Here is a 21,113-nt window from a genome sequence, read left to right on the forward strand (position 1 = left end):
TAATTTCAGCAGAGTAGCTGATCTTCATTCATATATGGGAACCTTGATGAATAAGACATGAGTCAGGGAGTGTTGTGACAGAAACTCCTGAAGATGGAGATGGCAATGGGAGTCTCTCTCTGCAGAAATATTTACCTATAGAGAAAGCCCCTTTAAATGCCAGCCTCAACTGGACTTCCAACTGCCAAAGGACCACAGACTTGGAAGATCACAACAGGCTGCGCCATCATGAAGGCCACAAAGATATGAAGGACAGTGTGGCTGAGATGTTGAATCCTGGGACCCAGGCCTCGCTGCTTCTTCTGGATCCTCGGGTACAGTGGCTTAAAAAGTAGCACGGGCAGACATTTATGACGCCAATTTCTTTGTTTTAGGTTTTCATTGACAATTTTCTACCCCCAAAGCACACTGGACCGGTAGTGGAGGGGAAGTTGGGGCGGAGAAGCCGTTGAAACGTTTTAAAGCAACTTAGTTGGAACTTGCTGAGGAGTTGAGCCAGGGGTGTCTCGGTTGGCGCTCGGGGGCCAGAGAGGGTGGGGCAGCCCCTCCATCGGGCGGGGAGCGCGGAGGGCCGGGCCTGCGGCCTGGCTGCAGGGCGCGGCGGGTCATTGTTTCCTCGGCCGCTCCTCCCGCCAGGCCGGCGTCACTGGCGGGGCGCCCGGGGCGGGCGGCGGGTTATTTATAGCGCGGGCTGCGCGCGTCACGGAGCCCGGCCGGGCTGACGGGGCCGCTGACGCGCTTGGCCGCGGGGCCGAGGGCGCGGGGTGCGCGCGGGCGGCGACAATGGGCCGGAGCGCGCGCCTCCCGGGCCTCCGCCGGCCGCTCTCCGGCCCCCGCCCTCGGCCCCGCGCCCCCTCGAGGGTAGCGGGCCTCGGCCTTGGCCCCGGGGCTCAGCTCGGCGATCCGCGCTCCCTGCCGCGCGCCCGAACTGCAGGAGGAGCTGGAGCCGGGCTGCTCGACCACTCCGCGCCCGGGGAGGCGGCGACCTGGGGCCGGGAGCGCTGGGCAGGTAACGTGTACTGGACCGGGCTAGGGGGTCCGGGGGCGGCCCTTCCCCGACTTCTGTCCCCGCGGTGGCCCGCGCCGAGGCAGAGGCAGCAAGCCGAGGTGGGTGTGGAACACCAGAGCGGGAGAGAAACTTCGGTGTGACCAGTTCCAGCAGGCTCCTCCCGAGAGGCCGGCGCACCACGGGCACCCTGTCGCCCTCCTCCCTAGACCCTCCCCGGTCACTCCTTCCCCTCGTCTCCCCCATCCGGAGGCCTGGGACCACCACCCGCTGGCTCCCACCCTGGCTCGCCCGAGCCCCCACTGTCGCCCTGGCAGGGACTTTTAGGGACTTGCTGGCCGCAGAGGCCAGCCTTGAGCCCTGTCCTTCCGGCTGCTCCGCAGCCCCTCGCACGTGGCAGACAAGCAGGCTGCCGAGAACTTGCTGCACCTTCTAGGACATTGCAATCGATTTGTAACGCACTTTCGCTAATTGAGAGTTCAGAATTAAACTTTAATAAAGCATTTGTGTCGTCTCTGTCTAATTGTGAAGGCTTCCCTTCGTCCAGCCGGATAGACTCTAAGTCTCAAGTTAATGGCGCTAAGCTAGAGATCCCCTCCCACCCCCCACCCAGTACAATTCCGTCAGCCGTCGTCGGCTCAGCTGGATTTCTGTAAGGTACAGATGTTGCTAATGGCAGCTTAAGCACGGATGGGCAGATAGCATACGGAATGCAACATGTTGCCATATGGTTCCTTTAGCCTTTCACCTCCAGGGATATCAATCATATATATTCTGGGAGGAACCTAATGACTCTCTGAGCAGCAAAATGAATTACCTGGTACAATTTATATCCCTTGACCCGATGCGTTATAACAACATCTCCCGATTGCTGTGGTATAAACTGAGTTACAGAGCTACATTTCAGATTCTATCATCAACTATTGGTAGTTTGAGGGACCCTATCACATCATTCTGACAGTAAAATCGCTTTCTGCATCTTCTTCTACCCTCTTCCATCTCTAGACATGCAAAATTGATAAAGTTTAACAAAACTGATCTTGGAAATTGCCACTCTACCTACTAACAGGTGAGGAGTGGAAAGGTGGAAAATACAACTTCTTTTTGGAGTTAGACTTAGAGTTCTTTAAGAACACCTTACTTCAAAGCCAGAACATCCAAGGACTCCTAGGAAAAGTTCTTTCAGTGTTATGCCTAAATCTTGTTATCTATATGAAGAAAATCTCACCTAAAACTAGCAAAATCCTACTTCAACTCTTAAGAAAACAGTTCTAAGAAATAATGAACTTATAACCTAACTAAAACCCTTGCCCCCCCCCCCAAAACCAGTTCCTGTACCCTACTCCTCTGTGTCTTAATTGAAGCCTTGGTTGTGAATATAATGTGAATATAATGACTTTTTTCTTTCCAGGATGTCAGTATCAACACACCGAAGTCATCGTTTAGATCCTACTGAATGGCTTAGTAATACTTCACATTAGATTTTAAAATCTGGTGACTAATAAATTATTGTAACTGCCTTTAAGCTTGGATTATAAACATGATTGTCTTTTTTTTTTAACCATACCTTGTATTTTTTGATTCACAAATGCAGATCACAGTAAAAGACAAGCAGTAACTTAAGAGTACAAATTAAAGTGTTATTCAAACTTTAATTTCACATTTACTTTTACATATGAAGGGATATAGTAAAGCTAGAAACATAATATATAGGGTTTTTTTTTTACATTCAACAATATGTAACATGTTCACGTGAACCGATAGACTAGACTACCAAAGAACAGTCTAAAAATATATTTACTTTTAATTTTATACATTTCAGAAAGTGATAACATTCAAAAGTTTATATATCATGTCCTTTCAGAATCATTTTGAAAGGCCAAGATGACACTCTCAGCCCCTGGACACACACACACCTTATAATGGATGATGGTTTGGGAAACAGTGTTTGGGTTAGTTCAGACATTCTGTAATTATATCTAACGCCTTTTGCCTATTTATATAGCAAAGAATCTTATACAGAACAACTTAGGCTGTGTCTAGCTTATGGCAAGATTCTTTGCTGGGGCTGTTTTCCATAATCTTTTACTAGCCTAGCTGAGGTTTTAGTTTGTTCTGCAGCACTAGTACTCTATGAATTTAAACCCAGACCAGGAGTGAACTTGTCAATAATGACTCCATCTTCATGACCTGTGAATTGACAGTGACCGTGTCCCTTAATCAGTCACACAGAACCTGCTTTATAAAGCTGTTATTGTCACAGGCAGATACTGCAACCTTTTGTCAAGCCCTGTGATTATTAAAGTGTTCCTCCTTCAAATCCAGGCCAAAAGGCCTCCTGGGCTTCGTTTCAGAGTTCAAGTAAAATCTCAGGCAGCATTATTTGCTCTCTGCCTCCTGTTGTATCCTTATGTGTACATTTCATCGATAATCTCAGGCACCTTCAGAGATATAAAGTGTGCATGTTTTTGTCTACTTACATGTCAACAAACCTAAGATACATATCTTAAAGCACCATTTCAACTTAAAGAGTTAGTTGATAGATGTACACTGTTACTCTAAATAATGTATCTGATTGCCAAGGGGAACATCAGAACTGCCCTTGCCCTTGTCTACTAAGAAATAACTTTTTCTTCCTTTCTTTCTTTCTTTCTTTCTTTCTTTCTTTCTTTCTTTCTTTCTCTCTCTCTCTCTCTCTCTCTCTCTCTCTCTCTCTCTCTCTCTGATTTTGAGTGGTTAAACTTAAACTTATTTTTTCAGCGTTGGCTTGCTATGTTGTTAATTAGAGAATTTGTTTAGATAGGAAAACTTTTGAACAATATGCATGGGTTGGTCAAGAAAATATTTTTGTGTTTCTGATAGTCATGGATATGGGACCTTAAAAAAAAAAAGACAAGTAGGTATATTCCCCCCGCCCCGTACTAAGTAATTTTATTTACATTTTTTTCTCACAGATAAGTTTGTGATCTTTAAGTTATACTAATTTTGTGTTTTTTCTCAAGGCAACATGTACCCAGTTATGAATAGGTGTTAGGATTCTGGTAAAAGTCTTCATTCAGCTAAGTGGGGTTGTGAATCATCAGGAAAGAGTGTGGACCCCTCTGCACTCCAGTCTGCTTTTCAAATTCAAAACTCATGTTGCTGCATTGGAAGCTGGTTCCTCTATTTTATGAGCATTTCATTAAAAAAGAAAGTGGCAGTCTGTAATATTACCCCAGCCAAGCCGGAAGTGGTCTCTCATTCTCATCAATATGCGGCTTTGTCTTTATATGGTTGGTATGAGTGCCATACAAATACCATATAAAAAAATTGACTTGGGTTACCCTTACTTTAACTGAAGATTGACAGGAGCTCTTTCTTTAATTAACCTTGTTCTTTTTCATGTTCTGTATTCAGATATTGAAATACAGTATTTTTATACATTTATCAGATTGTGTTTGCATTTATTTAATTTACGTTTCTTTTTTTAAAGCGTGTAGCCTTGAATGTTTGTTCTCCTTTTTTTTCACATCATTACTCTGGTACTGCTTGATGTAACTTGATTAGCTCCCTCCCCAGTCATGATTGGTAATTAAAATAGGCATTAAAATTAGTCACTTAGCAATTTTGCTGTTCAATTGGCAATTAAATTACTTAATTGCAATTAAAGTCCTAATTTTAATTGGCAAAATGATAGATGTAGATTTAAGATAATATGTATAAATACTTTAATAAGTGTCTATATAAGGATTACTTAATTACTCAACTTCAAGTTTATGCTGTTAACTTTAGAACTTTTAAGTGAGCAATGAAATTTATATTACATCTATTCAAAGAATATGGTAATTAGATTTATTTCTTATCACTATAAGGGTCCTTGCTATAAGTTACTTTTGTAGTGTTCAAATTGTAAGCTTGATAATTGAGAATTATGAGGAAAAGGGCATATATGTCATCGTTGAATATATCAATACCTTATTTTCTTTTTCATTAAAATAAGAGATTCTTTACCAATTAGCTTGAGAGAAAAAATAAAATGTGCTTATTTTCTTATTAAAAGTAGAACAAAAACTAGCTGAGATTTACATATAAGCATTGGAAGTGTATATATTTTATCTGTTTAAAGAATATATTTTGTGTGTTTAAAGAAATCTTGTCTAATACTGTTAGAATAACTAATGTCATTGGCTCTTGATAGAATTTCAGGTGTCTTTTATAATAGTATATAACTTTATTTTCAGAATTTTAAATGTGTTTTAGGACACTGTACATTTTAATATCTTCCATGCTTACTGAAATGAGCAAATAAATTCTAAAAGCAAAATTATTCTTTTTAATAAAAAGGAATTTTTTTCCATAAGAAAATATTAAGTTGCCTCTATAAAAGCAAGTATTAGGAGAGGGCCACTGTAAACCAAGTATTAAGGGGAAAAAAACTCAAAGATTTTTATTATGTAAAATAGTTTTTGAGTGGCATGAGGCTTTACCATATGTTCAGTTTTATGATTTTAATTTATAAGTAGAAGCTTCTAGAAAAAAATGCTGTTTACTTCGGCACATCTTTACACATTTTCTAGAATTGAGTTCTGAATTAAAGTAAGACATTTTAAAAAACCCATGGTCCTTGGTGAAAAATAGGCTGGGTAAAACTGAATAAAAGCTGCATGTATCTAGAATGTGGATATCAAAGAAGCGGTTGACTTCTCCAAGTGCCCCACAGGAAAGGGGCAGTTTGGTTGATTAATAATCCATGATTGCAAATGAAATGGCAAAAGCAAAACAATAAAACATCTTTAATACTATTTTTTTTTTCTTTAGAGAACCAGATGTTTTAAAGTGAAATTTTATTTATTTTTTCTGTCACTTCTGGAAGACTGCCTACCAAATAACAACAAAGGCTGTGAATGTGAGTTTGTTCAAACATAATTTAAAACACAGCTCACTTTAATGCTTATAAGTTCCAGTACCTACACAATTAAAATATATATATATATTGAAGTAGTTTCAACTCTTACAGCATAACAGGTATCTCTGTTTCATTGTATCTGCATTGTGAGATATCCTCTGAATACATTTGGGGAGAATACTGAAATCAACCCCCAGAGGCCTCTTCCCCATGCATTAAAATAGAAAATCCGATGGGATTACATTTATGTTTGCTCTCTAAATTATACCAAAAGCTCAATTTTATTAAGTATAATCTTCTTAGCCATGCAAAAATAAAATACTTAGCTTTAGATGTGAGTTTATTTTCATTTATACTGATTTTTAATGAACATTTTTTATGTACAGGCATATATGTACTGCTTAGTATGTGCTAGTATCATGAAAAGTAATATAACAACATTACCTTCATCAATTCTTTTAAAGGTCTCATCATTATATTTATCAATAGCAATAACTTGTAATTTATATAAGAAGGGACCTACTATGCATAGCACCATTTTTTTTGCTTCCATTATTTTAAATTATTAAGAAAATAGACCTTTATTAATGGGGAAATGTTACACATTTAAACGTGGCAATAATTTAAAGTTCCATCAGACTCTGGATCCTGAAAAAAAACGTTATTGTCATTTTAATTGAGTTATAAAATACTTTATTTGAAATATTTATGTGTAGGAATGCAGAAGAGTTGCAGCCATATAAATGCAGAATTTCAGTTTCTTTTAGCCTAAAGCATCGTTTTAACATTTTCTGAAAGGTTGTTCAATTCTACATTTTGATTCCATTATATGTGTAATTAAACCTCTATGCACAAAAGCATTCTCTTATGTACTAGCAAATATACCCACAGGAATTCTCTTCTCAACTATAATTTATTTAAACATGTAATCATAGGATTTTAAAACATGCTTTCATTTTTCCAAACTATATGCCAATTTGAACTGCTTTGAGATAAAATGAGAAATTTTATTGCCATTTTTCCCTCTGTGACCTAACAGTAAGTTAAACATGGGCAGGAGGAAATAAAGAAAATCCATTGTGAACCTAATTCCATGTGTTAAACTGTTTCTCTTTTGGAGAAAATAGAAAAAATAAGAGTTGTCGTTTATGAATTCCAACACAATATGAACGTTTGGGCCTGCAGACTTTTCTCCTGGGGCTTAGTTATCCTAAGTAGTAAATAGCTCTGTGTGTGTGTGTGTGTGTGTGTGTGTGTGTGTGTGTGGTGTCTGTCTGTGTGTGTTGAGTGTGCGTGCTTGTGTGGGAGATTGTCTCTTGAACATTGTGGAGTCAGGCCCCCTACTGACAAGATCAGTCAATTGCAGATCTCGTCTTTGCTCCTGAAGCTTCACCCTTCCAATGGGGAAAACAGTAGACTGAGGTTTTGAGCGTGGCCCTTTTTAACTTTCCTATGTGTGCACTTGATCCTTCCCACCTGGAGCATATGCGAGCCCTGATCCAAACTCCAACCGTATAGTAGTCTCAGCCAAGAATTACTTTAAATGAGTTTATGAGTCTTTCCTCAATAGTAGTAACATCCAGGGAAGCTGAACATAAATTTGAAAAGAGAGAAAACTCACACATGGATGGAAAAAAAGTCTTCACTTCCTCTCATTTACATGTTATAATTACCCTATTCTCACTTATTATGGTAGTAAATTGCTATGACCGCTGCCTTTTGATCTTGGGTATAACAAGGCTGGAGCAAAGGCTTTTCTTATCAGGAAACCAAGCACTGGGAGGTTGCTAAAGAATAACCCTGTTACTGTGCTTGTTCTGGTGTTCAGTATAAGAACTCTAGGCCCTCTTTCCTCTATCTAGAAGGGCATTTTCAAAATTTCCCCAGACGCAACTCAAACCAAACTGTTTTTAATGACTGGGGAGAGGAGCTTGCAGAGGGCAACATATCTACTTAGCCGCGTTTGTGTAGGGAACTCTGTGGCTACGACCTTAAACTCCTGATACCCGCTCTCCTGGAACTGTATTAAAAAATAATAACTTCCACTCCAATGTCTCTAAGCTTGGGTTTCCGACTGTCTGAAAATAGCTGCCGGGGACCTGGCCCACCGCGAGGATCAAGGAAAGCTCCTGGTGACCGCACCCTACTCCCTCACGGAAGGGGAAGGGAACCCGGGAGGGCGCCTGTGAGCTGGAGTTGCTTCTATTTTGGGCCCAGCCTGGCCGGTGCGTCAATGCCTGCGCCCCTGCGTCACCGCCACCCCCACCCCCTTCCTTCTCCATTGCTCTCCAAACTCTCACTTTTTCCCTTTCGTTCGCGTGGAATCGCTTCTGCCCACGGGGCGCTGACGCTGCCGAGCTCACACTAATAAGTTGTTCTTCACCCTGCCCCCTTTCTTGCATTCCACCCCCACTTCCTTGTTGTTGGGTCCCCCCGCCCCTCCCGCCCATTAGGGCAGCGCTGAGCCGTAGCGGCAGCAGCTGGAGAGGCAGCGGCAACATCTGGGGGAAACTTAAGGTGGTCACGTAGGTTTCCCGGAGGCTGATGCACAGTGGAGCCCGCGGCTTGTCTGGGCAGCCGCAGGGCACCCGATGGTAACGCCTCTGCAGCCGCAGGCTCGTTCAGCACGGAGCGGGCTAAGGCGGAGGTGCAGGCTAGGAATGAGCAACCCCGCAACCCCTAGAGTTCCGCGGTGCTCTCCACTGGTGCTAGGATCACCGAGAGGGGGCCGAGCTGCACATTGCAGACACACACACACACACACACACACACACACACACACACGATCGCCCAGGCAGCTTGGGAGTGAGCCAGCGCTCGGGGAGGAGGGGCGGAGGAGCGCTGTCCTGGGCGAAGAAGGAAACCCTGCAAAGTCTCCCTCCCTTGGCCTCAGCCCCTTACTGGCCTCGAGAGAAACCCGAAGAGGCCTGCCTGGCCAGCTTCACTGGGGTACTGGGAGTAGGATTAACCCTCCGGAGGAGCTGCGATTCCTTTGCTAGAAAGATCCACGCGCTTGGGAGTGGGGGGGGAGATTGTCTTGCAGAGCAGAGCTGGAGGGGACTGAGAGGACCGCGCGGGGAGGGCACCATCCCACAGCTCACGGGGACCCCGGGCTGAGGCAGTAGGCACACATTCTCTGTTTTGGCGAGACGCCGAGCGGCCCACCATCGCCTCGAGCTCCACTTCCCTTGCCGCTTCTCCTTCTATGCCTTCTTCTTGGTTGCGGGTACGACAGTCCCTGCGTTTCAGAAACCTGTGAAAGGGACTGAAGGGCCTTGCTTGGTGGACACAGCGAAATGTCAATGCTGTTAAGAGTTGACCGTGGGGGTGGGATGGGGTGGGGCGGTGGATCAGATCACCTTTAGGCTGAAGGCGCACCTGTTGCCGGATTCTTTAATGTATTGTCTGCGAGAGAAAAGCAGGCAACAGTTCACTCCTACTTGTGAGGTCCTCTAAGGCCTGGCTCAGTGTCTACTCTCATTCCTTCCACACTGCTTTAGGTATTATATTTTTTTACTTTCAGGAAAGAGGAGGAAAGAAAAAAAAGACCGTGACCCCTCATCCCTTGGAGGAAGGGTGGGTTTTAAAAAAGGGAGAAGGGGATACACTGACTAGAGGAACCCCATCAAATGCCCAAGCCGTTGGAGAGTTCCGAGTCCCGGGACAACTGTCTCTACTTGTGCTAAGGAGTGTGTGGAGGGTATGTTGGGAAACTGCAAGGCACACCTCTGCCCGCTCGGCCCAGGTGCCAGCTACCTGGCCCACGCCAGCGTTCTTTTCCGCTCATGCTTTTGTTGCACCCTCCCCACGTGTGAGGACTCAGGGTCTGGGGTGGGGTGGGGGCGGAGGGCAGGTGGAGCATCACCGCGGGCTTCAGGGACCTGGGTTGCAGAAGTCACACTTCTTTCGGAAAAAAAAAAATCCACCCAAGTGGGCTACCAAGGTGAACCGTTCCCACCTTAAAATCAGCCCCAGTCGTGACGTCAGGTCGGAAATATACCAAAGCGAGCGCGGGCCAGGAGTCCGGGGAGCGCGGCGGCTCGGCGATTGGACCGCGGGCCGCTGACGCGGGCTGACGCGCGCAGACTTTAGGTGCATGTTGGCAGCGGCAGCGCGAGCCACATAAACAAAGGCACATTGGCGGCCAGGGCCAGTCCGCCCCGCGGCTCCGCACGGCTCCGCGTCCCTCTCTCCTGTCCCCGCCGGCTGCCTCCCTCTCCTGCGGCCCGGCTGGCTGCGTGTGGCTCTCCGCGTCCCGCTCCCGCAGTGCTCCCGCGGACCCCGGCTCCTCTGCTCCGGGAGGCAACTGCACTTCGGCGGAGTTGAATGAATGAAGAGAGCGGAGAAGTGAGTAGATGCGGCGGGGCCGCCGGCGGTCACGCGTCCTCCGGGTTTTCGCGTCCCGGGAACGGGTTCTCTGCAGGTGGGCGCCGCCGGAGCCGCGGAGCGCGAAGGGGCTGGGGGGTTGGGGGGCGGGAATGGAGAGTGGGCGCGCGCAGCTCCACCGAGCCTCTGCTGGAACTCCGGTGGTAGCGTAAAGGGGGGGAGTTGGCTGCCGGCAGAGGTTTTCAGGCTTCTCATTGGTGGATGTGGCGGGGGGGGGGGCCACTCCCACAGTTTTAGGAGAAGCGGACTTGCCTGCGGAGAGGTGCGCAAAGTTTGCTCTTGGTGTGCAATTGATTGTGGCTTGAGGAGGCTCCATCTCATGAACATGTGAGAGACAGTCCGGGAGAGAAAGTTTACGTGTTGCTTGGGAACAGTGTCGCGCAGCTCACCGGCTTGCGGAGGTTTCCCGGAGATCGGCGAGTAAGGGTGGTGTCGGTAGAAGGTCCTGTTGCAAAGTTGCCTGAAATTTCTGGCTTTGATATAGGCTGTTCTTGGGTGGTATGCCAGTGTGTGCGTGAGGTAAAGAATACAGTTATGAAACTGTGACACAGCCACGGGTTAATATGCAGCACAGACATTTTCAAGGGCGGCGGCGGATGGGGGTGGGGGTAAAGCAAGAATCCTCTGGTTATTCTTGTTAACCTTCTCCACTCCTTGAAGCAAGCAAGATTACGGAAGAAGGAGGGAGAGGGAGCAGAGGAGAGGGTGTTTGGATTTTTTCTTTTTATTTTATTAACAAGATCGTCTATGCTCTAGAATGCCTTGCAAGTGGGAACATCTGAAAATAGCTAGGACAGAGGAATGCCTTGTCCCAGCAAGTAGGCAGCCTGTGGAAAGCATGGTGGAGAAGGTGTTCAGCTTGCTGTGCTGAGGAGTGCTTCTAACTTTGGTGCCAGTATCATTTACGTAGTATTTCCTTCCCTCTGCAGTTGACCCAAGATACTCCTGGTAAAGTAAAGGTCTCTCTCATCACCTCTGGGCCATTAAAGGTGTTGAAAATCCAGTTCTCTGGAGGAACACCAATTCATTTGTACCTCAAGCTCCAGTGCTGGATCAAAAGGAATTGCAAAAGCTACACACTTGCTGCTTGCTTGGTTGTCCAGGCCTTGCTAACATTTTTCTAAGGGTGGGATGTCTATTGGTTGTTATTGTTTTTTTCCACGGTGTATTCTTGAGTTCTACTAACTTTCTTTCTCCTTCTAAGAGAAAAGTCCATTTGATTACAAGAGAAATATTAAGAGGAGGCTTTGATTCTGTGTTTTCTCTTTAGCCCAGACTTCTTAGGTTCGAGATAAAGTAGAACGACAATGGCCCTTCCATCCATAGCAAAGGGGCCAATTCATCATATCGTTCAGTTTCCAGTAGACTCATGGGATAACTTCTCCACAGGATGTTTTATCTGCAGGGATTTACACTCAGAGATGAGTGGCATTATCTGCTGTTTAGCCACATCGTCTCTGCACACTCATTTTAAGCTGCTGTTTGGTAAAGTCTTCATATTCATTTTCAAGGAAGCACTGAAGGCTCTGCTGAGTGAGTCTGCAACTACCCAGCCAAGTCTCGGGTGGGAAGACATCCTGAAACTTCCTATGTCTGTATTTCAGGGAGATCTGACGGGCTGGATTCCCAATTGCTCTTTTTAAAAAATCTTGGAAACTTTGTCCTTCGCTGAATTACGACACTGTCCACCTTTAATTTCCTCGAAAACTCCAATAACTCGGCTGAAGGTTAGTGAGCTTTTTCTTTCATTACCTTTCCCGAGTTCCCTATATATCCAGAAAAACAAAAAAACAAAAAAACAAAAACAGGGCAACAGGATCTTTTCAGGCTAACCCTGTGCCTTATGGTCACAGAGAACAGCTTTCTCATTGTGCAGTTCAGCATCATTTCTAGATCACGGGTTCTAGAAATCCTGTCGACCCTGAGCTTCTAAGAAGAGGCTCATCAGAGCGGGATTTGTCTGCGGGAAGGGGGTGGAGCGGGGGAGCGTTTGGAAATATCCGGGAGTGTAGACCCTCAACAGCTTTCCAGCTCTGGGTCGTCCAGGGACCAGCCCTTTCCTTTCTCACCTCTGCTCGATCTCTTTTGCCCTTCCTCTCCCTTCCTCTTACACTCCTACTCCCCCCCCCCCATTCCCCCGACGCCGCGGGCTGCCGGTGTAGCTCCAGGTGTACCCGAGCCCGGAAGGAAGTGTTCAGTTGACCAGGCTGAGTGTGTATCACCCTGTTTCATTTCCAGCCATGCCTTGTGTTCAGGCGCAGTATGGGTCCTCGCCTCAAGGAGCCAGCCCCGCTTCTCAGAGCTACAGTTACCACTCTTCGGGAGAATACAGCTCCGATTTCTTAACTCCAGAGTTTGTCAAGTTTAGCATGGACCTCACCAACACTGAAATTACTGCCACCACTTCTCTCCCCAGCTTCAGTACCTTTATGGACAACTACAGCACAGGCTACGACGTCAAGCCACCTTGCTTGTACCAAATGCCCCTGTCCGGACAGCAGTCCTCCATTAAGGTAGAAGATATTCAGATGCACAACTACCAGCAACACAGCCACCTGCCCCCTCAGTCCGAGGAGATGATGCCACACAGCGGGTCGGTTTACTACAAGCCCTCTTCGCCCCCGACACCCAGCACCCCTGGCTTCCAGGTGCAGCATAGCCCGATGTGGGACGATCCAGGCTCCCTTCACAACTTCCACCAGAACTACGTGGCCACTACGCACATGATTGAGCAGAGGAAGACACCCGTCTCCCGCCTTTCACTCTTCTCCTTTAAGCAGTCGCCCCCGGGCACCCCTGTGTCTAGCTGCCAGATGCGCTTCGACGGGCCTCTGCACGTCCCCATGAACCCGGAGCCCGCGGGCAGCCACCACGTAGTGGATGGGCAGACCTTCGCCGTGCCCAACCCCATTCGCAAGCCAGCATCCATGGGCTTCCCGGGCCTGCAGATCGGCCACGCATCGCAGTTGCTTGACACGCAGGTGCCCTCGCCGCCGTCCCGGGGCTCTCCCTCCAATGAGGGTCTGTGCGCTGTTTGCGGTGACAACGCGGCCTGTCAGCACTACGGTGTTCGCACTTGTGAGGGCTGCAAAGGTTTCTTTAAGGTGAGCAAGACAGGGAGGAGGTGGCAGGTAGTGGTGACCTTGTACCTGAGATCCAGCAATGTGCCCTCACCTTCCAGTCAGCAGCCCACTTCGAGTTCCCTACAGCTACCCGTGGGCTGTGGAAGGGGCTTTGGGGGTGTCTAAGGAAAGAAATAAGAAAGACTGGGACAGTCAGGGTTTCATCCCCCGCCCCCTGCGCCCCACAGCAACCTGCGGCCCCGGCGGACTCCAGCCTGAAATTGCTGGAGCCAGAGTTGGAAGAGGGCTATTTGCATGTGTTAGGCGCTGTCTTCCTTGTTCAGATTGAAATTGGTTAGGACAGAGAACCGTGTCTGAGCTAACCAAGTGGAACAGAATTCCCTATGGTCAAATTAAGTGATCTCTTTATTTCGCCATCCTGATTGAATAATCTTATCATTTTAAATAGAGAAGGTCTCCAAGGAATGTAAATAATATGAATGCCCACGGATTTGTATTTACTGAGCGTCTCCTGCTCCTTCTCCTGGCATATAAAACACAGCAAGGAGCGGCAAGGTTAGCTCAAATGTTAACGCTATCAATTTTCTTCTGGTAAATGCCCTGGGGAGGAAAAGGAAAGGAAATAGGAAGAAAAGAAAAAGGAAACAGAAATGTAAGGAGTAGTGTTTATATTTGTATGGAAGGAATGCAGAGCCAAGCTATTTTTTAAAAAAATTGTGTCCAGTTTGCTGGACTTTGAATTAAAAAAAATAATTTTGGGCCTACATTCTCTCCCTCTACAGCGCACGGTGCAAAAAAACGCGAAATATGTGTGTTTAGCAAATAAAAACTGCCCAGTGGACAAGCGCCGCCGAAATCGTTGTCAGTACTGTCGGTTTCAGAAGTGCCTGGCTGTTGGCATGGTTAAAGAAGGTAGGTCGGGGCAAGCTGTTGACCTCCCATTCCGCACCCCTGAAAGACCACCAGCTGCTGTGGACTCTGGCCCCTGCCTCACTTCCCATGCCCCTGACTCCAGGATTCCACTGCCAAATGCCCTCCTCTAAAGAAAGCCACCTGGCCCTCCTTGTCTTTAAGTATAGGACCCGGGTGGAGGAAGGTATAAAATAACCCGCCGTTTATTAATACTTCTCGTCAGTCTTTACCAGCAGAGAAACTCTGGACCACCAGGTCGGACTTCTACTGCTTCCTCCAGGGAGGAGCCCGTGAGGCAACTGAGTCTGGGCTCAAGGGAACAGCTTAACCCCTGGGTAATTCCTTTACAGTGGTTCGCACGGACAGTTTAAAAGGCCGGAGAGGTCGTTTGCCCTCGAAGCCGAAGAGCCCACAGGATCCCTCTCCCCCCTCACCTCCGGTGAGTCTGATCAGTGCCCTCGTCAGAGCCCACGTTGACTCCAATCCGGCAATGACCAGCCTGGACTATTCCAGGGTAAGAAGCTAGAGGGGAATATCATGTGGACAAGCCAACAAATGGGCAGGACCCTCACCCTAGAGCCAGCTTTAGCACCCCCCAGACTCAAGGGTAAAGGAGGAACACCAGAACATATACTTCACAACTTTGGACAGGTTTTCAGGAGACAGAGAGGTGATGCAGCTCAAAGCACAGACTGGAGAACAGGCCAGAGGGGTTGAATCTTTCTGAACCATTGTTGTCCGACAGTCCCTGTACCTGCGGTCTGAAAGGCAAAAACTGCGTCTCAAAGAAGTCTACTTTACTAGAAGTTACTAGAATACACCCCTCCCACCTCCATTGACTAGTCTGCGGCTAGGGAGTGAAAAGAGGGGTGGAAGGGATGGCAGCGGGGGTCTGAGGTCAGGGATCAAGTGGTGCAATTCTTCTTTTACTCCAGCTGTGAAAAATGTACAGGCTTTGGAGTGGAGGGAGTATGGGCAAACCTAGTAGCGACTGCAATATTATTAAGCTTTGCAAAGGGCGCCTCCGCTCAAGACCCACTCTGGGATTAGCATGAATACTACCGTGTCAATTGTTTTGTGGAGATAAGACTGAACGTTTCCCAGGGCTGGATGGCTCTGTATTTAGTCTGTATGGAAATGGTAATTTACATATTTAAAGCAGCGACCTCATAGCACCGTCCCTAATTGAATTAATTGCCCCGGAACATCTAATTTCCTTACTGGTCAGAGAGAGGTTTAATTGTTATAAAAACCTGGCTCCCCTACTAGAAACGGGGTTAGCAATTTCACGGGTTATATATTTTAGAGAACCTCATTAAGTGCTTTTTAAAATGAAATTCCAGTTCCAGGCAAACCCTGACTATCAGATGAGTGGAGATGATACCCAACATATCCAGCAGTTCTACGATCTCCTGACTGGCTCAATGGAGATCATCAGAGGGTGGGCAGAGAAGATCCCTGGCTTTGCTGACCTGCCCAAAACGGATCAGGACCTGCTTTTTGAATCAGCTTTCTTAGAATTATTTGTTCTGCGCTTAGCATACAGGTAATGAGGGAGGCCTGGGGGGAGGAATCGGATGTAAAGGAAAGGAAGCAAAAAGGGTTGGGGTGGGGAGCAAGATAAAAACAAAACAAAGGTGAAGAAGGGAAAGAGCTTTGGGTGACCGGAGTGGAGGTGGGATAAGGGCGTTCTTGATTGTTATGAAATTAAACCCTTTCAAGGTCCACTGGTCTACATTTTATTAACTCTTCAGTAATTAGGTGCCTCTTAAATCCCTCATTTATTGCTCTTCAAGTAATTAGTTGTTTAGCTTCTCTCTCTCTCTTTTTCTCCCCTCTCTCTTTGGTATTAATTGCAGGTCCAACCCAGTGGAGGGTAAACTCATCTTTTGCAATGGGGTGGTCTTGCACAGGTTGCAATGCGTGCGTGGCTTTGGGGAATGGATTGATTCCATTGTTGAATTCTCCTCCAACTTGCAGAATATGAACATCGACATTTCTGCCTTCTCCTGCATTGCTGCCCTGGCTATGGTCACAGGTCAGTACTGCTGGTGCAGGGCACTTCCCCTTCTGAACTTCCTCTGGTGGGACCGGTCATGGCTTTCCCTAATCACAGATCCTCTCTGATTCTGCCAGCTGACTAACTTCCTATGCATTCTTTTGTTTCTGGTTGCATTTTCTGCAGAGAGACACGGGCTCAAGGAACCCAAGAGAGTGGAAGAGCTACAAAACAAAATTGTAAATTGTCTTAAAGACCATGTGACTTTCAACAATGGGGGCTTGAACCGACCCAACTACCTGTCTAAACTGTTGGGGAAGCTCCCAGAACTCCGTACCCTTTGCACACAGGGGCTCCAGCGCATTTTCTACCTGAAATTGGAAGACTTGGTACCACCACCAGCAATAATTGACAAACTTTTCCTGGACACCTTACCTTTCTAAGACCTTCTCCCATGCACGTCAAAGAACTGGAAAGAAAAAAAAAATCCAGAGGGGGCTGGTCACATGGGCAGAGAGCTGGCTGAAGAGTCCAGTTCATATCATCTCCCTTCTGTAGACTCCTAGCCCTCACCCCTAAAGTAAACAAACAAACAAACACAAATAAAAACTGTCGCTATTTCCTAACCTGCAGGCAGAACCTGAAAGGGCATTTTGGCTCCGGGGCATCCTGGATTTAGAAAACGGACAACACACAGTACAGTGGTATAAACTTTTTATTATCAGTTCAAAATCAGTTTGTTGTTCAGAAGAAAGATTGTATGATGGGAAATGTTTGGCCATGCTTGCTTGTTGCAGTTAAGACAAATGTAAGACACACACACACACACACACACACACACACACACACCCCTTAATGGGACCCTCCTATTTTGCCCTTTAACAAGACTTCAAAGTTTTCTGCTGTAAAGAAAGCTGTAATATATAGTAAAACTAAATGTTGCGTGGGTGGCATGAATTGAAGGCAGAGGCTTGTAAATTTATCCAATGCAGTTTGGCTTTTTAAATTATTTTGTGCCTATTTATGAATAAATATTACAAATTCTAAAAAGTAAGTGTGTTTGCAAAAAAGAAAAAAAATAACTACATAAAAAGGGGACAAGCATGTGATTCTAGGTTGAAGATGTTATAGGCACTTGCTGCTTCAGTAATGTCTATACTATATAAATAGTATTTCAGACACTATGTAGTCTGTTAGATTTTATAAAGATTGGTAGTTACCTGAGCTTAAACATTTTCTCAATTGTATAATAAGTGGGCACAAGTATCAGTACATTGGAAAATCCTGACAAAAAGGGACACATAGTGTTTGTAACACCGTCCAACATTCCTTGTTTGTAAGTGTTGTATGTACCGTTGATGTTGATAAAAGAAAGTTTATATCTTGATTATTTTGTTGTCTAAAGCTAAACAAAACTTGCATGCAGCAGCTTTTGACTGTTTCCAGAGTGCTTATAATATACATAACTCCCTGGAAATTACTGAGCACTTTGAATTTTTTTTGTTTTTTTTATGTCTAAAATTGTCAGTTAATATATTATTTTATGTTTGAGTAAGAATTTTAATATTGCCATATTCTGTAGTATTTTCTTTGTATATTTCTAGTACGGCACATGAGATGAGTCACTGCCTTTTTTTCTATGGTGTACGACAGTTAGAGATGCTGATTTTTTTTTCTGATAAATTCTTTCTTTAAGAAAGACAATTTTAATGTTTACAACAATAAACCACGTAAATGAACAGAACTTTGTCTTATTTCTGGGCCAGGAAAAATGATGACTAAACAACATGCACAAGAAAGAGGCAAAAGTGGAGATTGACTTGGGGTAGGTCACTTATATGACATCTGAATTTCAGACTGACAGCCTGGATCCATTGTGGCAAAGGGAAAGGTGTAATTGAACTAATTATCTAGAGAATTCAATGCAATATTTTTCCTTAGCCTGAATTTTCCAGTCTGCTGACCTACATTTATCAGAGTCAATTTAGAATATTTTACTCTTGTAAGTTTTGAGTGAGTACAGCTTTCAAAAGGCAAGCTTAGAAGACCAAAAATCTGAACTTTTACAAGTTGGGAATCTTGTGAAGTTTTTGTGGACAGCATTCAGAAGTTTGCGCTTAAGACTCAGAAAGGCCATGCAGATTTGAGTACTCCTTTACTTTATCTTGGCTTTTTAAATTCCTGTGCATGCTGCTATGAGCGTGGGTAGGACAGAGCACTCCCGGTCTCCTGCCCGAGTTTCTGAGTCAGCCTTCCCAGAAGAGCTCTGTAGAGACATTTCTAACATTATTTCCCTGCTTTGGTGGGTAGTGATGAGGTATATTTTGAACTTTTAGAAACTTTCCACCTTCTAATTATTTCAGATTTAAAAAATCCTCGTCAGGTCTTGGATTTAGTTTAAGCAAGTTTTAAGATGGGGCTCTGATATTCCATCCAGTATCAACGTTCTTTGGAAGGAAGGGGACTGTGTTCTCAGCTGATCTGGCTTTCAACCACCTATCCTTGGGCAGATGGTAGTCCAGTTCTGCCGTAGGCTGAATTTAAGGAGATATGCAAGACGTGATGATCCTGTTTCATGACCCTGTCTAATTACAGATGGCTTGGGAGGTCACTGAAATTTACACAAAAAATTATAAGTTATTGTTTAAAACAATGAGTGTCAGAAGAGTATCCTGCCACCAGATTTACCAGGCTTCACTCCCTAACCCCTAAAAGCAATTGTTTTGTGGTTGGCAAAAAGAGACAAGGAAAGTCCCCTGTGATAGTTTAAAGCCATTTTTCTCTCTGAGCAACGAGGGGTGAAGGAAGTCGGCTATGTAGGCTATCAAACAGAAAATGTCCAATTTTCTAGTGTATGTGTGTGTTTTTAAGTTCAGACCAGCGATTGCATTTTATTTTCACATCTTATTTTGAGTCAAAGCCACCAAACTCTTAAGTAGACAGAATAAGCTCTTCTCCCAGGTGTCTGCGCCCCGAGACAATTACATTCACTGCAGAATCCCTTAGAGTTGAGCCCAGAAATGAACCCCAAGACTGAATCTCCCCAAAGGAAGCCGCGGGCATCATCTGAGGCCAATGAGGGCGTCGGGAAAGTGAGTCTCTCGAGACTTTAGGAGATCCACGCTATCCTGCTCTCCATATTGCATCTACTGGGCTGGATTTTGATTCCTAGTTTGCCCCTAGTAAGGTTTCTGCTTCAAAGTCACATTCCAGCTCGGCTCTTACTTGCCTACATCTCCCCCGGGTCTTCAAGGGTTCTCTCTGCCTGGAATTTTACAGTCTTAGTCTTTCTTTCTAGGAATACAGCCCAGGAAGAGCCACAGACTCTTTCTCCATTGTCAAATCAAAGTGTATGGAACTTCTTCAGAAAGAAGTCTAACTTTATGATGAGGGATTCTTAGTCACTTGCGGAGTGTCATTTCAGCAGTAGAAATACATGGTCATTGTTTCAATGTCATGACATCCACCCACCCACCCACTTCTCAGGTCTGAGAGAAGGTCTATTTTAAAGTCTTCGCTGTCCAGCTCCACTTTGAGAGGTTGCCTAGAACACTGACTTTTTGGAGAGAAGTCCTTAATTTAAAGCAAGAACGGATGAGCGGCTCTATTGACTGGTGTTCGGTGGCTTCCGCCTTTCTGCTATCTGGACTGCGAGTCATAGCCTTTCTGGGTTCACTGCTCCATCTCGCTTAGACTTTTGGCTTTCTGAAACTGGTCAGAGGGTGCTTAGGAGTGTGTGTGTGTGTGCGTGCGTGTGTGTGTGTGTGTGTGTGTGTGTGTGTGTGTTTGGGGGGGGGGACTCGCGTAGCGTGTGCGCGCGCAAATTGAATCGCCCGGTCCTGATTCACAAGAGATGTGCGTGGTCCAGAGAAATAGCATCAAGCCACACCCACGACACAGACCTGGCCTTGATTACTTCTTTCTTGTACCAGATTGGCTTTATCTCTAGAGTGCTTTTTTTTTTGGGGGGGGTCCTATCTTCTAAAAACACCAGTTATAAGTCTGTGGGCCGCTAATACTCTATAGGAGTCCAACAAAGAGAAAGAATTTTTTTCTGACAATTTAAAAAAATCACTTGAAGCTTGAATTTCACGTTTTCTTAAGAATGTATTGGCTTTGCGGATGTCACTCTTCATATCCAGCTATCTAATTATTTTTTTAAACCAAAACATCCTCAGTGAAGAAATATTTTGAGATACAAGTAGGAGTGCACAGGCTAATGCCCTCCAATTTCTTCTTTTTTCCCACCCTGCGACAGCGCCGGTGTGGCTGTGGAGAGAAAAGGGTGAGGGTCTCTCCGGCTGGCCTCACCTCCCTTGGCGGGATAGGCATTTCTTTGTTCGGTTCTGAGTTCACTACAAGAAAGGAGACAGGTTCCTTTAAGGTGAAAAGGAGACAGGAAGGCACCTTGCGGGTAAATGCAAAACTTTTTCCCCTTGTTGTTTTAACAGTTGAAGAAAGGTCTGGGAATGAGTGTTTTTTTAATATAGTCTCTTCTGAAGGGGGCTTCAAGGACCGACCCCTCCCCCCAATACCTGTCTCTGGTATGGGAGGATGGGAACTATTGCTTTCTGGGCGTGCCTGGAAGTTTCTCAGCAATCTAAACTTTCCCCCCTCACCCCGCAGACCGTATTTGCAATCCCACTTCGAAGGTTCTCTGTTGGGGGCTTTCAGCGGAGGGACTGATCTGTCCCTGATTTTCTCAGGTCTCAGCCAGGTCTCAAATAAGAGCATCTGTCTGTTAGACACTGGGAAAGATTCTGTTTGTCAGAACTGCAACAGGAGCAGTTTCGCAGTGGTGAATTGAGTCGATACAGGTGGATTTTATTGATAAGACAGTAT

At 45.5% G+C, this 21,113-nt stretch overlaps 1 protein-coding gene across 8 annotated transcripts; it reads left to right on the forward strand.

Moving 5' to 3' along the window:
• The first annotated feature begins 841 nt into the window (after window positions 1-841).
• Window positions 842-18,015, forward strand: Nr4a2 (nuclear receptor subfamily 4 group A member 2). Of its 8 annotated transcripts, none has more exons than XM_028769218.1 (8): window positions 842-1,009; window positions 11,882-12,004; window positions 12,516-13,381; window positions 14,143-14,272; window positions 14,623-14,786; window positions 15,616-15,818; window positions 16,132-16,310; window positions 16,458-18,012. In XM_028769218.1, the coding sequence occupies exons 3-8, from the start codon at window positions 12,518-12,520 to the stop codon at window positions 16,712-16,714; spliced, it is 1,797 nt and encodes a 598-aa protein (XP_028625051.1). In that variant the 5' UTR covers window positions 842-1,009; window positions 11,882-12,004; window positions 12,516-12,517; the 3' UTR covers window positions 16,715-18,012. The 8 variants fall into 8 exon arrangements, 7 of the variants coding, with proteins under 7 accessions (XP_028625051.1, XP_028625052.1, XP_028625053.1 ...); XM_028769219.1 differs by lacking the exon at window positions 842-1,009 and adding an exon at window positions 9,917-10,238; XM_028769220.1 differs by lacking the exon at window positions 842-1,009 and adding an exon at window positions 10,234-10,314.
• The last annotated feature ends 3,098 nt before the right edge of the window (window positions 18,016-21,113 follow it).

Source organism: Grammomys surdaster, unplaced genomic scaffold (assembly GCF_004785775.1).
Source record: "Grammomys surdaster isolate TR1022 unplaced genomic scaffold, NIH_TR_1.0 191, whole genome shotgun sequence".
Lineage (NCBI taxonomy): Eukaryota > Metazoa > Chordata > Mammalia > Rodentia > Muridae > Grammomys > Grammomys surdaster.

Coding starts and splice junctions, on each gene's coding strand:
- Nr4a2 (XM_028769218.1), top strand. CDS start 12,518: ATGCCTTGTGTTCAGGCGCAGTATGGGTCCTCGCCTCAAGGAGCCAGC. Junction 13,382..14,142: donor GCTGCAAAGGTTTCTTTAAG/GTGAGCAAGACA, acceptor CTCCCTCTACAG/CGCACGGTGCAAAAAAACGC. Junction 14,787..15,615: donor CCAGCCTGGACTATTCCAGG/GTAAGAAGCTAG, acceptor ATGAAATTCCAG/TTCCAGGCAAACCCTGACTA.